At 45.0% G+C, this 15,635-nt stretch overlaps 1 protein-coding gene across 11 annotated transcripts in view; it reads left to right on the forward strand.

Annotated features, from left to right (window-relative positions):
- The window catches only part of CACNA2D3 (calcium voltage-gated channel auxiliary subunit alpha2delta 3), a 960,286-nt gene that overhangs the window by 725,926 nt on the left and 218,725 nt on the right, over nt 1–15,635 (forward strand). For all 11 annotated transcript variants that reach the window (XR_004300377.1, XM_032411506.1, XM_032411505.1 and 8 more), the window contains 2 exons: nt 11,450–11,521; nt 12,805–12,885. Coding sequence is in view for 10 of the 11 variants with exons in the window: in XM_032411506.1 (XP_032267397.1) it covers nt 11,450–11,521; nt 12,805–12,885 (153 nt within the window). In the remaining variant the exon portion in view is untranslated. The remainder of the gene's footprint in view (nt 1–11,449; nt 11,522–12,804; nt 12,886–15,635) is intronic.

Below are 15,635 nucleotides of genomic sequence, written 5' to 3' on the forward strand. Positions count from 1 at the left end.
TGACTCATCTGGAAACCAAATCTATGTCAAAATGTAAATCTAAGCCAAGTCTATATGAAATCAATGCCTAATCACTGTCAATGATATTAATCTGACTTTATGGGTCCTCGTTGGAGTCATTTTCTTTGTGGCAGGTATGGTACGAAAATGCCATGAATTACTCAGGAGAAAACACACACACACAAACACACACACACACACACACACACACACACACACCATACACTCACAGGCAGAGCCTTGCCTTTCTTTAGTTTTGTTTGTTTTTTTTTTTTGGTATAATGTTTTCATACAAACTATTCTAATTTTCGCTGACAGAATTGATCTACCTTATCACTTCTGCCCACTACCATGAGATTTTAATTTTAATAAAGCAACTGCCTTTACAGTTTTTTCTTTCTAAACGGAGTCACGTACTTTTTGGTCTGGTCATAGTTCAGCTGGCTGATCCTTTTTCCAGTCATGTTATTAGCTGGTCAGACCCCCAGTTAATGGATCTAGATTCATTACAAACCCAAGTGTAGCCAGGTTCCACGAGAACTGCAGGGATGGCTCCGTCCGAGCTTTCAGACAACTCACACCAGAGGCTTCGACTGAAATGACCCTCTGGGGTTAAACTGGAGCAGTTGTGCAATCCTGCGCAGCAACAGGGCTAACAAGTTCAAAAACAGAAAGTTAGATGTTTATCCCTTCAAATTCATTGGAAGGATTTTGAAAAACCCAACCGAGTTTCATGAGGTAGAAAAATGTCAGGCAAAGGACTCATGCCATGGTATGGATTTTCTTTTTCCAGAAATGACTCACAGAATTGAACCACTTGCTGAGTCATGAGCCCTTGTGTGCTTGGATCAGACCCATCCATGTTTGCCCAGGCCTGGGATGCACTAACTAATTTGGAGGCTGGGTGCTTCTGCAGCATCTGTCTCTTCTTCCCCAGCCCCTTCCTCCCAGCAACTCCCTTCCCAGTCTGCTTCCTTCCTAACCTCACTCCATATTCACAATTGCAGTAACCAGCCTCTCCCCTCCCCCAGCTGCTTCCTAAGGCCTTCTGTTTAACTATTAAAGCCACGATGTTCTATCATGGGATAAAGGAATACTATTTTTCTCTTTTGATAATGCAGTTCAAATGGAGAGATGGATTGTTCTAATTTAGTAGAGCAATGGGTGAATTTCAGAGGAGCTAATCAACTCCTCTCGCCTCACCTAGAACGGTCCTTATAAGAGCATATGTACTTGTTGGATGTGCCAGGCACTGTACTGGGTGCTTTACATCTATAATTCTACTTAATCCTCCCAAGCACTATGGACAATATTCCTACTTTAGCAATGATTAACGTGGTTCACTGCACTCCAGGCTCCTTAAGGCAAAACGTGATTTTTGTCTTTGTCCTTCACAGAAAGGAGGTTGAGGGAATAGTGATTGGGACAGGGCCTCTAGCATCTGATGGGCGAAGGCCTAAATCCCCACCCTGCTGCTCTCTGTGAACCAGTGCCAGGTACTTTGCACCTTTATTTCTTCACCTACAAGATGGGCATCGGGGCGCCTGGGTGGCTCAGTTGGTTAGGCAACTGCCTTCGGCTCAGGTCATGATCCCGGAGTCCCCGGATCGAGTCCCGCATCGGGCTCCCTGCTCAGCGGGGAGTCTGCTTCTCCCTCTGACCCTCCTCCCTCTCATGCTCTCTGTCTCTCATTCTCTCTCTCTCAAATAAATAAATAAAATCTTAAAAAAAAAAAAAAGAAAGTAGCATAAATGTTCAACAGCAAGGACATGGTTAAATAAATTATAAAAAAAAAAAAAGATGGGCATGGACACTTTGCAAGGTCTGTGTCAGGGTTAAATCTAAGGCTACATAAATATAAAAACATTTAAAGCAGTGTTTTTTAATAGCAAGATGTGCTTGGAAATAGAGATGGATGAATGGATGATGGATGGATGTTGGATGGATGGATGGATGGATGGATGGATAGATGGAAGGATGGATGGATAGAAGGATGTATAAATAAAAATGACTCAATAAGTTTGGGAAACCTGCTCTGGGATTTAATTCCAGATGCTTCTATAGCTGATTCTCCTCTCTGTGCTGCTTTCCGGAGAAGCCATAGTGGTCAACTAAGCTGTTACACGAGCATTCTGTCCCTACTAGTGGCAGCAGTATGTAAGCGCCAGGTGCTCAGAACCTCCTTACAGTCCCACCACACTGGTGCAGGCACAATATGCCCACATACTGAGTGAAGGAGCCAGCAGCAAGCGGAGGCCCCAGGATATAAAAGGACAGGCTTGCCCAAATCCTGGTACCAAGTCTCTATGACTCCTTTTCCTCCTTGGGCCTCGGTTATAAAATAAATAAGAGGGCAGGATTGGAATCCGTTCTTTCCGGGATCATTTGCTGAGCACTTCCCAGGTATCAGATCTGTGCTAAATGCTATGGATAAAAAGAGGGATCATTCCCAGCTTCTGCCCTAGAAGTTTACAAACCCTCCAGAATTTTCAGTTTTTCTTCCAGCTATGGTGTTCAGTGACTGCTGTATTAACAGTTTGCACAGATTTGGTCCTAGATGGTATCTTAGGTTGTAGAGTAAATATGATTATCTTTGTAGTGAAGTCTGAGAACATCTGGTTCCCATTTCCACTTTGTTAGAGAAGGTTTTATGGAGGAAGCGACGTTTCAGGGGGTCTTTAAACAGGGGGAAGGTTTTATCCCAGGGCCCCAAAGCTCTGACAGTTGACTGTATTTTCAGGCATCTATTTGGGAGGTGTCTAAACCATGTTTGTGAAAATATAAATGCCCCCCTATACTGGGGGGCGGGGGTCAGTTATGTGTCATAGCCCATAATGAATATTAGCCAAAATCCAATGCCCCATGGTAATTTGTATTGTAATTATTCTGGGACAGTCTTGAAATAAGCATGTTGTACCCTAATAAACAAACAAAGCAGTTTCTTAAAACAGCTTTCAGATATGTCGATCTGTAATATTCTCTTGCCCATGGGTTTACTTGTATATGTGTCCCTGACCAAAGACCACATCTCCCCTCTGTCTAGATGTTTACTCACAAAACATATTCCCTGCTTAATGACATATCTCAGAAACACTGAGAAAAGAGGAAGCAACATAAAAATTTTCCCAAATAATAACAACTTTATTAGAAGAAAGTCATTTTGAGGGGGTCGGGGGATGGGTTAGCCTGGTGATGGGTATTAAGGAGGGCACGTTCTGCATGGAGCACTGGGTGTTATACGCAAACAATGAATCATGGAACACTACATCAAAAACTAATGATGTAATGTATGGTGATTAACATGACATAATAAAATTTTTTAAAAAAGTCATTTTGAGATTCTCTTACAGATGTTCCAACATTATCCAACACTGTCACTCACAAAGTTGTCTTCAGTTTGTTAAGAAGAGAAAAAGAGGACAAACAAATTCAGCAGTTGAGTTCATACAAGATACAAAGTTCAAAGAAGGAAATCTGTTTACTTTTGTATTTAGACAACTTAAAATACAGTAACTCTCATAAGAATTCAGGGTCTCCAAATCTCAGATGCAAGTAATAATGATTCAGTAAGAAGCAGAAATGTCTTGGCTAAAAGCAAAATATCACTTATGGAGCATTCTTGAGGACTGAGTGACTGCACTTTACCAAGACAATCAAATGCAAAGCGAGGGGAAATGTTACTTGGAAGATTTACTTATTCTTGTTTCTTCTCATTTCCCACTGCTACTTTGTCAATGCCTTATATTATTTAGGATTCAGGCATCTTCCACAAATGTTGAAAGATGCCGGTGCAAATGCAGATCTAAACAATGGTTGGTGTTCTTAAATTGTCTAGATTTTAAAAGGGTAGCAGTTCATCAGAGTAGCATCATAAAAGGGCAGATAATTCATATTGCTTACATTGAAAGAACCAGCTCTTCAATTAAAAATAGTAATGCCTGCTTTTTCTAAACCTCTTATATAAAGAACATCTAAAATACTGATAATCAAGCATAATATGTTTAACTCAGAATATAAAAACTTTATTCTCATAGCATTTTCATGTCAAAGTATTACCATAGTTTGTTTAAAGGACTATTTTGATCTTTACGCAAAAAGATTTGTTTGAATAGGATTATTATTATTTTTTAAGGCATTAATATCCATTGCAGAATATGCTGTTGGGTGATTTTATTTATAAAACGCTGTCAGTAGATGAAAATTTATGGGGATGTCCTTTTTATTAAAATTTTCAACCATACAGAAAAGAGATTAAAAAAAAAAAAAGATCAAAGATACACAGATATACTACCAAAGGTGATTTAGAAATCTTTTGGCTTTATCACTGGAACAAGCTATTCTTTCTTTCTCTTCTCATTTCAAAGTGGCTTTTTAGGTTATTGAACAAGTGAATTTTTAAATATGCATATGTGTGTAAAGCCTCTCATTTAAAACTGACCACTATTGCAACAGCTAGTAAATTTCACGATTATCACTAGTAGCTGTGGAGATCTAAATGAGAGTAAAATTCAGAGTCAGACTATATTAACATCAACCAAGCAGATAATGCTGATACTGTGCACTGATACTTCTCAAGCATAAGATGCACCAATAGGATTTAGTTTCCACATTTCAGTGGCTTGCACCTGTTCTTCCTCTGGAGAGTGTCTGCATCTCCAGCAGGAGGTGTCTCCAGGGCAGAAAGTTAAGACTCATCATTGAGTATGGCTCTTACTAGTTTTCTTTCCCTGATCTCTGTTCAGTATTGAAGATAAGGATGTTGGGATAAGGGAAGGAGTGGGAAAATTGGGGGAAGGGCCATAGATAGGCATTGAAAGGGTAGATATAGAGGACTTTTTGGTCTGGGAATAGGAGGCAAGGTCAAGGGATTTGTTCCTGTGGAGGGTCTCTACATGGCCACATACTCTGCTCACATCCCCTTTTCCAGGTCTCTGTTTCCCTGCTGTACTCCATGGTGCTCTCACTAATTTGCAGAGTGTTATTCTGGTGGCTTTCTACAGTCGGCCCGCCCCTTGCCATGGAGTGTGAAAACTGAGGACATGGCTGCCATCTTGTTCCCATTGCCCCTCATCATGTGCTACCGAAAGAATGGCCCTCGGGGATTCCCAAGTCATTGGTAAACTTAAGCTCATGGAGAGAGCAAAGAGAAAACCTCCCCCTTCCTGCACTCCTTTGTCACATTCTCAGATCCTGCACACCTTAAAGAATCAATCTACTTTCAAAATGTGTCATCTTCTATTTAAAGATGTACACAGCTGTGTTTTTTCACCTCCTGGTACTATTTTTTTTCTCTGTCAAGCTACAGGTTATTAACAGAACCATGAGTTTATATAGCCTGTCTTTGCTCCCACTGGGTGGAGAACTAAGTGACATTGCCTGCCTTTTAAGTACATTTTTATTGGTAAGGCTATCCTCTGGAAAAGGCTCATCTCCCAGGACCTTGTGCCTGCAATTCATCCCAACTGCCACTAGATGGTGGCAGTGTCTTTTCATGGAGTGCAGGTTGGTGTTCATGCCAGGTGTTGGAAGACACAGCAGAAACCCAGCTGTGTAATCACAAATTATGTACACATGTATAGAATATTTATGTATTATGGTATACATTTATATCATGTACTCCATTAACACAGTCAATATGTTGATTGACTTTAATAAGAAAAGAAGAACATATAAACATTAAAAGGGGGCAACATATAGAAGAAATATCTTTGAGAAGAGTTGGTGAGTTGGCCTTTGTTCTTGGCTTAGAGCCATTCTCTTCCTGAGCTGGGTTCCCCATTTCTGCACAAACTTCTATTTGAGCCCAAGCCTCCAGGGCTGAGCAGCGATGGCAGGAAGCTCTGCTGAAAACCACCTGTCAGCCCTCAAATGGGCTGTCTGCCATGCTGCCCTTACCTCGTTCGAATGCCTTCTGAGGGCCCAGCTCCAGCTCACCTTCTTTCTCAAGGGCTTGGCCCTTACCCCCAGAGGCCTCCAGCTGCAGGGGACTCAGGGTCCTGCCACTGGTCCTGGCAAGCTTCCTGTGAGTGGAGATGTGAGGGAGGCAACACAGCAGGTGTCTTTCAAATTGGAGGCTCCCCAGGCATCCCTGTAGCCACAACTGGTCCCAGTGGAAAGGGCCCTGCCAGGGCCCTGGCAGTGCCCGCAACCTGCCTCCATTCCTGTCCTCTTTCCCGGCAGGTCCTTGCATCTCTGTCAGAGCAGACTCTGGCTCTGCAACTTCTTACTCAGGTTCTTTTCTCAAAGCAGGCTATTTGTTATCAGAGTCTATTTGTTATCAAAGTTTTACACAAAATCCTAATGACAATAATTTTGATGCCATCATAATGAGTCCTCATTTTCCCCAGAATACTGCCCACAGCCATTCAGTATTTGGGTACTTTAGGGATACCTAAATTTCCTCCCTTGTGGAAAGGACACACAGCCACTCATCTTGAGGTTGTTGGGGCCATCTTCCATTTGGCCTTTCCAGCCTCAACAAGGTCTCCCCGTGGGGGTTGTACAAGGTACTTGGGACCACCTCAATGGGTATCTAGAGCTACCTGGGTCATTTATGGTCAAGATGGGCACTTGTGCAAGTCAGGATTCTTCTGTTATAAGAGTTACAAATCCAATCCTTGCTCATTTGGGCAAAAAGAAAAAAAAAAAAGCATTGCCTCAAGGAACCCAATAATGGAAAACCGCATGGGTGGAGTTGAGCCTAGGGATGAAGGCATCCAGGGACTGGTTCCCTCCCTCCCTGTCCCCCTTCCTCGCTCCCTCTCCCTCCCTCCCTGCCCCTCCTTCTCTCCCATCAAACACACACACACACACACACACACAGAAACACATTTCTTCTCCTGTCTCTGGGTTGACTTTATTTTCCCAGTCCCTTTTCTATGGGGCAAGGACTTGGTTGTCAGGCTTACATTCTTCTAGTCATCCACAAAGGGAAGTAGAAAGTTTTTCCTATTAACTCCAGATGGGGAAAAAAAAAAAAAAAGCAGGTGGCCTGGGCAGGGGGTGTGTGATGTATGTGTGTGTGCGTGTGTGTATGTGTGTGTAGTGTCCCTGTTGGCTCAGCCTGGGTGTGATGCCCAGTAACATGCAGGGTGGGAGAGGTTAGTTGCCAAGAGAACCTTGTGGAGGAAAGGGATGAAGAGGATTTCTCTAAAGAAAGTGGGTAATATTTGCACAAAAAAAGGGGGGTGGTGAAAAGTACTGGACACTTTTTAAAAATGTCTCCCCCTTCATTGTTCCATTGATCCATATTCTTAAGTTTAAAGCAAACGGATGAACTGCTCTGCAACAGGGAACTTGTCCCTGGTGTCATTACACTGTTTTTCAGGAAGCATTGTGAATCTGTCCTAAAAACCCCAACAGGTATCAGTAACTCCTGGATGTTTTTACTTTAGTCTGGGTTAGTCCTGAAGAAGATAGCACCTCTGCTCACGTGACTAGAGCCAGTCTGCCTGGCCCGGCCAGCATTTCTCCCTCTGTCCCATTGCTTTTCTGTCTCCTCTGGGGGACTTGGGGTTCCTGGTGAGTAAGACCTATGTTTCCTGCCTGGGTGTCTTCCAGCACATGGCATGGAACTTGGCACAGAAGCTGATGCTCAAGGAATGTTTCCCAAGGGAGTCAGTGAATGATAATGACTAGCCCAGCAGTGCCCCTGGTGGGAAACGAATCAAGCGTCAGGAGTAGAAGGAGCCCTGGCACCACTGCATGTAACTCACACATGAGTCCAAATGCATATTCATACAAGCCCACATGCATGATTAACTTGGGAAGCTGACAGGAAGCAGTCAATCTGTTGAGCAAGTTTGTGTTTTATAAACCAGATGTTTGGTATTATTATTCATCATTTCCTTTGATACCAGAACAGTCCCCATTTTGTAGCATAGGAAATGAAGGATATGGAATAATATACACTTATTATACAACAGAGCACCACAACCAACCATTTCGGAGGCCTGTTCAAAACCTGGGCAAATGCAGTGGAATGGCAGTTCATTTTAGGATTCCCACTTGGACTTAAGTTAATAGGATTTTACCCAGATGGACCACGGTGACCTCCCACTCCCATTCCTACCCTTTGGAACATGAATGTTGACTCTGTGTCTGCGTTTTTCTTGGAAGCCACGTGTATGAATCATAAGCAGCTCTTGCCTCAGCAGCTACTACAGGTTAGGGGGCACAGAAAAGCAGGGACCCCCTAGCGTGTGGGGACAGAGGGTGTCTGGCCATGGTTGGCTCCATAACTCCTGCTTGGTGGTCTAGACACAACGCCTTTGCCCCTGGCTGCTATTTCCTATGGCAGGAGTACAGAAAGACCTTCGATTGCAAAGCGCTCACAGTGCAAATTAACTTTCAAGTTGATGTTTCTTCTCCATGAAATGCTCAAGATTCGCAGACCCAGATCTGTGAGACTGGGAGAGATGGGGCTGGTGGGTGCAGAGGAACATCTTAATGTCACACACTAATATTACCGGGCTCTGCCAGCCCTCGTGGCCATACTGGTGAGCTGTACACATTAAGAAGGCTCCAGGTTAAGATTCTGGCCAAGCCAGTCCAGATCTGGGCCAGAACTGCCCCAGGAGAGAGAGCATGTCCTCCCAGCACAGTGGCTAGACTGAGCTCACGGCAGTTCCTTTGTTTACCAGAGGCTGGTTAAAAAATGAGTGGTTTCTGTACACATGCAACATTATGGGGATTTTTTTTTTTTTTTGTAAGGTAATGATGGGCCGTAATTACTTTTGGAATTAGCCTCTGAGTGAAGTTGATACTATATGCTGGCTTAATATTTGGAAGTTAGTTTCCCATGATCTTGTATGTGTGCCAGAACAATTACCAGTGACTTGTAACTGAGTCTTACTGGTTGCAGGAGAAAGCTTCATTTCTCATTATTGTTGGTGGTATGTTTTAATTTCATCCATGATACATGTTGGCATCGCTTGAAATTTTGATTTGAGTTGCAAAGTGGAAGTTGCCCGGGGTTATGGATCAGCTCAAATCAGTTTTCTATATAGCACTGAGGATTAATCAAGGAATCAGGACATGGGGAGATCTCCAATCCTAAGAGAGGTATTTATGTGGGTTGGTTCTGCCTTTGAAAATGGCCTTCCCTACCCCCAATGGTGGCCATAGGATACTTTAAGTATTTTTAGCAAGATGTTGGAACCATGTCTTCACAAACTGTCATTATCATCTCATAGTTAATATTATTTAGTTATTAATATTATGATGTAGTAGTAAGTTTGTTGTCTTATTCTCACATCCAAATTAGGCTGCCCCAAATAATAGATTACATGATTACCACGTGTATCACTCAGGACTCTCCAGAGAAAGAGAAGCATAGGGGATAGATACATTTTTTCTTTCTGTCTGTAGGATATATATCATATATATGGAGTGGGGGAGAGAGATTGATTGTAAGGAATTGCCTCGCACAGTTGTGGGGGCTGACACACTGGAAATTGGTAGGGTGGGTTGGCAGGCTGGAAGGTCCAGCAGGAGGGGATGAAGGCAGTTGGGAAGCAGAATTCCTTCTTCCTTCAGGGACCTGTTTTTTTTCCTCCTAAAGCCTTGAACTGATTGGAGGAGACATACACACATTAGGAAGGGTCATCTGCTTTATCAAAGGTTGCTTATTTAAATGTGAATCACATCTAGAAAGATACATTCAGGACAGCATTTAGACTGGTGTTTGATCAAAACACTGGGCACCATGGCCAAGTTGACACATAAAATTAACCATCACACCATAAATTCCCAGCCCTTGAGTGAACATGCGATTCTTGCCTCATCTTGTTAGTCATGGAGGAATACAGGTCCACCTTGACAGAGATGGCTAAAACATGGCCCCACCTGTCTCTGGTAGGAGCCCTTCCCTATGCCTACAAGCTTCTCTTAAGCTATCATGAGTACTGATGGTAGAAAGGATTGCCCTATAATAATGCTCCTTGAATTTTAATATGCGTACTAATTATTAAAACATTCAGATTCAGAGGGTCTAGAATGGGGTTCAGGATTATTCATTTCTAACGCAGTCATGCTGCTGTTCCGTGAACCATGTTATACCCTATATACCCTATAGCTTGAAGAATCCATTGAAAGAACAAGATGGGTGGAAGATGGACTGAGTTTGATGACCTTTTCTCCAAAGGCCAGCCAGTCCATGGAGACCTCAGTCCGTGGGTGCCCTTAGGTTTTAGAATCTTCTCTTTAAAATGCCTCTTCCCAAGAAGATTGAGGGAACAATACCTGATTTTTCTATGGAACTAAAGCTATGGAGAAGTACTCACACATCAGAAAACACTGTCCACTGAAGATAGTGGATTCTCATTCACAGATGGTTTCATGTGAGGCTAGAATGGGCCAACTAGAAAGGATCTCTCTCCCACCAGACTTGCTATGGTAATTTTGGTCCCTGTCAGAAGTGTCACATGCCTTGGTCTCACTCTGGACTCTGCTACTTACTAGCCACATGACCTTGCAGGCATGGAAAAGAAACCAGCATCCTTTGAGCACGTCCTCATGCCAGGCACTGTGCTGGGCAGTTTCACGTTTTATCTTCATGGCAACAATGCTGGGGAATAATTGGCATTATTTCCTATGAGGATATGGAGGCTTAACAAATACAGCTAATAAAGATTGAAAGCCAAGGTTGTCTTGGACCCAAGCCTACTGTGGTCCTGGACTCTGTTTCCCCATTTGTTACTGGGGCAGGGTAGGGTTCCTGCCTATCCCCAAACACTGTGTGAAAAGCAGATGTGATGCTGAGTCTCAATGCATTTGTATGCAATTCAGATGGTCCCAGAAGTGTATTGTTTGCCCTCCTTCAAGGGTTGTTGTTCCAGGAGAAATATTTAGCTTCTTAGCAGTGATTTTAAGGATCAGATGATAAAGCTATTTGTTGTGTTTTGGTTTTGTTTTGTTTCCTGTCTGGGACTGGCACACAGAGATGTGTAGAGGTACCAAAAGGCCTTGACTCAGCTACCTCAGGGAGAATAAATGATTCCAGATTCCATTGTTTCCAGCAGGGCAGGGGCAACTCATAAAACCCCTTATGCTCATGTTTTCTGATCCTCAATTTTCAGATTAAGGAGAAGCATTGGTATTGCACATAAATGTCTGCAAAGTAAAAGGATAAAATCAATCTGTGGTCATAAAATGAATCACTAAGATCCAAACCAGGCTTTCTTTGAACCCAAAGGGCTGATTGCAGTAACAGATCAGCTGGACTGACTGACGGCGACTGACTTTGTTTCCCCAGCCATGGACTGGGATCCTTATCTGCTAGTCAGAGTAGAGGGACGTTGCACTCTCTTCTAGGCTACTAGCCTGAGTAGGCAGTGGTCCATTCCCAATGGCCCTGGTCGGGAAACTATGAGCCAGTCAAGGGCCATGGCCACCAGCCATCTGTTGTTTCCAGATCATTCCCGGGTAACTGACTTCTCTCTCCATCCAGCTTGCCGAGGATCAGGGCCTCGTCCTGATGACCACGGTCGCCATGCCTGTGTTTAGTAAGCAGAATGAAACCGTGAGTACAGCAGCCATGTTCCTGCGTGGTGCTGGGAGGGTTGCTGTCTCAGACACCCTCTGACTCAAGCTCTGGTGACCTTTCTTTATTTATGTTAAGTTAGGATGGGGGATCTATCACTTTTCCTCACTTTTAATTCTGTTGTTAGAATCACAACATCAAGAATAGATGAGAGGACTTCTGGGAGATGTCATGTGACAGTATGCAGCATTTTTCCCAAAATTAGGTGTGAAATGACCAATGGCAGGCAAAACCCAGAGAGAATCCTTGTGTGTAATTGGATGACCCCTTCCGGATGTATAGCGACCAGCCCTGTGTTGGTTTCCTTGGGCTGTGTTAACAGAGGATCACAAATATGGGGTGGCTTAAAACAATAGAAATTTATTCTCACAGTTCTGGAGTCTAGAAGCCCAAAACCATGGCGTTGGCAGGGCCGTGCTTCCTCAGAAGGCTCTAGAAGTTCCTTCCAGTGCCTGGATGTTCCTCGGTTTGTGGCAGCTCTGCCTCCATCTCCACGTGGCCTTCTCCTCTCATGGGTCTCTCTGTCCCCTTATAAGGACACGAGCTGTTGGATACAGGGCCCATCCTAAATCCAGGATGATTTCGCCTCGAAGGGATTACACCCTGTTTCTAAAAAGGGTCACCTTCTGAGGTTCCAGGTGGATTTGAACTGGAGGGAAACAATGGACAGTAGCAATTTGTGTCTTCCTCCGGGAGGTCTTTCTGACCCCTACAGTTTCAACACATCACGCTGACTTTGGAAACTGGGACCCTCCCTGGAGGCCTATTCCTTCACCTCGGTCCTTGGTTCCAACATGCTGCTACAGGTGTGAGAGTTATTCCATCTTTCCCCCTGGGCGCCAGATGGCAGTGTAAATTGAGAGAGCAGTTAGGCTAAGTCTTTCCTGGAGAAAGCTTCCATAAAATAAACTGGTTAATGCTCATAGCCCCTAGCTGCTAAAACTTTTGTGCTTCTACACGTTAATTTTGAATTTTCAGGCGGGAGAAGAGATGTTTGGTAGGGCATCTTGATATGGGTGTGTGTGGAAAGGTACCATGGTGAGTGTTTGGCCTGAGAACTACCATTTGTGTCCAGCAATATTTGCGGGTTGGGGTGGGGGATAGAAGAGGGGCCTCGTAGAAATCTGGGTTAATCCTCAATCTCTGGAAGCTTCGAAAAGGCACCAGACGGTGACCTGTTGTGTGTTGGCTTCTCACTCAATTCTGCTTCTTCCAGCAAAGTAACTCATTATTGTTGTTGCTTACTGTTTGTTTCTCAGCAGAGATCGAAGGGCATTCTTCTGGGTGTGGTCGGCACCGATGTCCCAGTAAAAGAGCTTCTGAAGACCATTCCCAAGTACAAGGTAATGCATCACCTAATAGTCAAGGGCCAAGTGTCTAAGGTACTTTCACAACCTGCCATAGTGGTAAGGAAAACAGGAAGGAAAGAGGCCCCTCTACTCTCTTCCTGGTTGGAAGAATAGTAACAGTTCCGGCAGATCTGAGTAGGTCTACATGTGCTGCCCAGGTTTTTATGGGTCCATGGGAATCTATATGTTTATGCAGGTCTACACAGGTCCTATATATCTGATGGTCTTCTAAACCAGTCCTAACTCACCCCAATCTGAGGATCCCCTAAAATATGTTACTTCTTAGCAGGAACCCAATGAGGCACAAAGAGAAATGGTCTCTGACTCTATTGCTTGAGTATTCCCTCTATCTTGGAAGGTAATTGTGTACATACCAATTAATACTCTTTTCCTAATTCTAAATTAAAATCCACTAAGACAATCCTAAATTTCTTTTTTTTAACTCTGGGTGTAATCGAGGGGGTGGAGTAGGTAATTTTGGAACAGAGAGGACACAGCAAGCCTTAGTGGGCCACTGCTTTGGGAGCCTAGACCAGCATAAGAGCATGGCAAGGAGAAGGAGCACAGATAGAAGGGACTCAGAACTGGGGTGGACATGCCTGAACCCTGCTCTGCGTGTGAGGCCAGCCCTGCATCGGGGAGAGACGGAGGCCACGCTTGCCCCTTTATCCAGCCCACACTGCATTCCCGGCACTCTGTTCCCAGCACTGTTCCTTCAGTTCATTTAGTTCTTCTACATTTGGGACAGAGGTGGCTCTTGTGGGCCATCCCAATGCCGCCACCCTCAGCCAGGCCTAACTCTATCCCCGTGAGAACAGGCATCCCCAGCTCCAGGTGACTTCCCAGCTGTCTGCAGACTGGAATCTGCCCCATCTGGGACAGACGGGCCCCACACAAGCATCCGCCCCAAGCTGATGGATGGCACCGGCCCCTAGACTGATGGCAAAGGGGTGGCAAGCCTCCACGAAGATGACTGGTGCAGTAGCCATCTTGGGGTCCACGAGAATGACATCAATTGGTCCTTATGTCCTCTGGCTGCTCAAGGTACACTGCCGTGGTTAGATCAGCACTTGAGTGAAATCAGAGCAACGGACAGAGCACTGGACATACCAGGGGCCTGGTTTCCACCACAGCCAGGCTCTAGGCTCCAGGTCCTTTCAAGCCGTGTTGTCCTAACAGCCTGTCCTCGTACCAGCTGCACCTTAATGAGCTCCCCTAACCCTGGCCTGAGCAATCACATGCGGAATCATAAGTTGAGATGTGCTCATTATATTTTTCCGATACGCAAGTTAGCCAAGGGGAGTGACATGTCCTTTTAAAAAGATGACCCAGAGAGGCCTTGAACTCCATATGGAAAACTCTTAGTTGTTCCCTGTGGCAGCTCCATGGAAGAAAGTCCCCTGAAGCCCCACCACAGCAGTGCCTAACTGCCCAAGAGCTGGCTCTGTGTGTGTGCAAGCATGGGGTGCAGGGGAGGGGGGCAGAGAGCAGCCCTGCTCCCGTCCTGAGAGGCGTTCATTGGATGGACATGGTTTCCCTGACTGCACAAGGGTCGAAACCACACCCGTGCCCTCTTCCCCCAGCCCTGGGCAGACTGGCTTGCCCATCTCTTCTTTAGTCCACTCTTGGGTGGACGAAGACTCCCTTTGCCCTCATCTGGAGGCAGGAAAACTCCTTTGGGCCAGGAATCTGAGATTGTTGACTGGCTAACAGGGTCCCCTTCCTTACCACCTCCTTCCCTGATGTGCTGAGCCTGATTCGCCACAGTTGTGAGAGGCCAGGGACCTTCCTGGGCCTCAGCAGGAGGAAGATAGTGGTTAGTGCTCTGGAAGCAGATACACCAGGATCCCAGCTCCAACACCGAGGAGCTCTGAGTAGACAAGTCTCTCAAAGCCTTAGTTCTTCTCTCCAGTGGTGATAACAGTACAACCTGCTCACAGATGGGCATGAAGAATTGACCGTTATCATTAATTGGGAACAATGGTAACACAGTGGTCAAGGAGACAGGTCTGACCCATGGCCTCCCGGCCCTCTTCTCTGTGGATTACTGCCAGCAGAGCGCTGTTGATACCTTTCCCATGCAGCTTCAGGCACCTGTGGCCTTCATACCCACTGAACCCTCGCTAAAATAGAATGCCCAACCAAATCATGTGTGAACCGAATGACTAGGTGACCACACTCTGGGATCTTCTGCCACCTTTAAAAATGGGGTTTTCCAAGAATTTTGAAAGACACAAGGAAAGGCTTAAAATACAAAGTCATATGCAGTAGGCAGTTGACAAGGACAGGCTTACCTTTGGACAGAGGGTCAGGACAAGAGCAAGCCAATGGCTCAGCCCGTCACCAGGCATCCTGGCAAACTCTTATCTGAGCAAGTCAGCTGAGCGGACCGCTGCGGCCAAATCGGGTCATCCCTCAGCGGGTTGGATGCAAAGTGAGAGATGCATAAAATGGCTGTTTACAAAAGCACCGTTTTGTGGTACCGGATGGTGTCTCGTGATGTAGTATTAGCAGATAACATTTGCCAGGACTAGGCACTGTGGAAAGTGCGTGACCCACATCATGGTACCAGGTGCCTCTTAGATAAGTGCAGTGCTGTTGTACCCATTCTGCTCCTAAGGATACTCAGGTTCATGGGGCTTCTGTCCACAGAGCTCAGGGCCACATCAATAGGAGGTGGTGAGTGTGATTTGAGCCAGGTCTGCATAACTCCTAGACCCCTGCACTTCAGGAATATCTAAGCC

Source organism: Phoca vitulina, unplaced genomic scaffold (assembly GCF_004348235.1).
Source record: "Phoca vitulina isolate PV1807 unplaced genomic scaffold, GSC_HSeal_1.0 scaffold13, whole genome shotgun sequence".
NCBI lineage: Eukaryota > Metazoa > Chordata > Mammalia > Carnivora > Phocidae > Phoca > Phoca vitulina.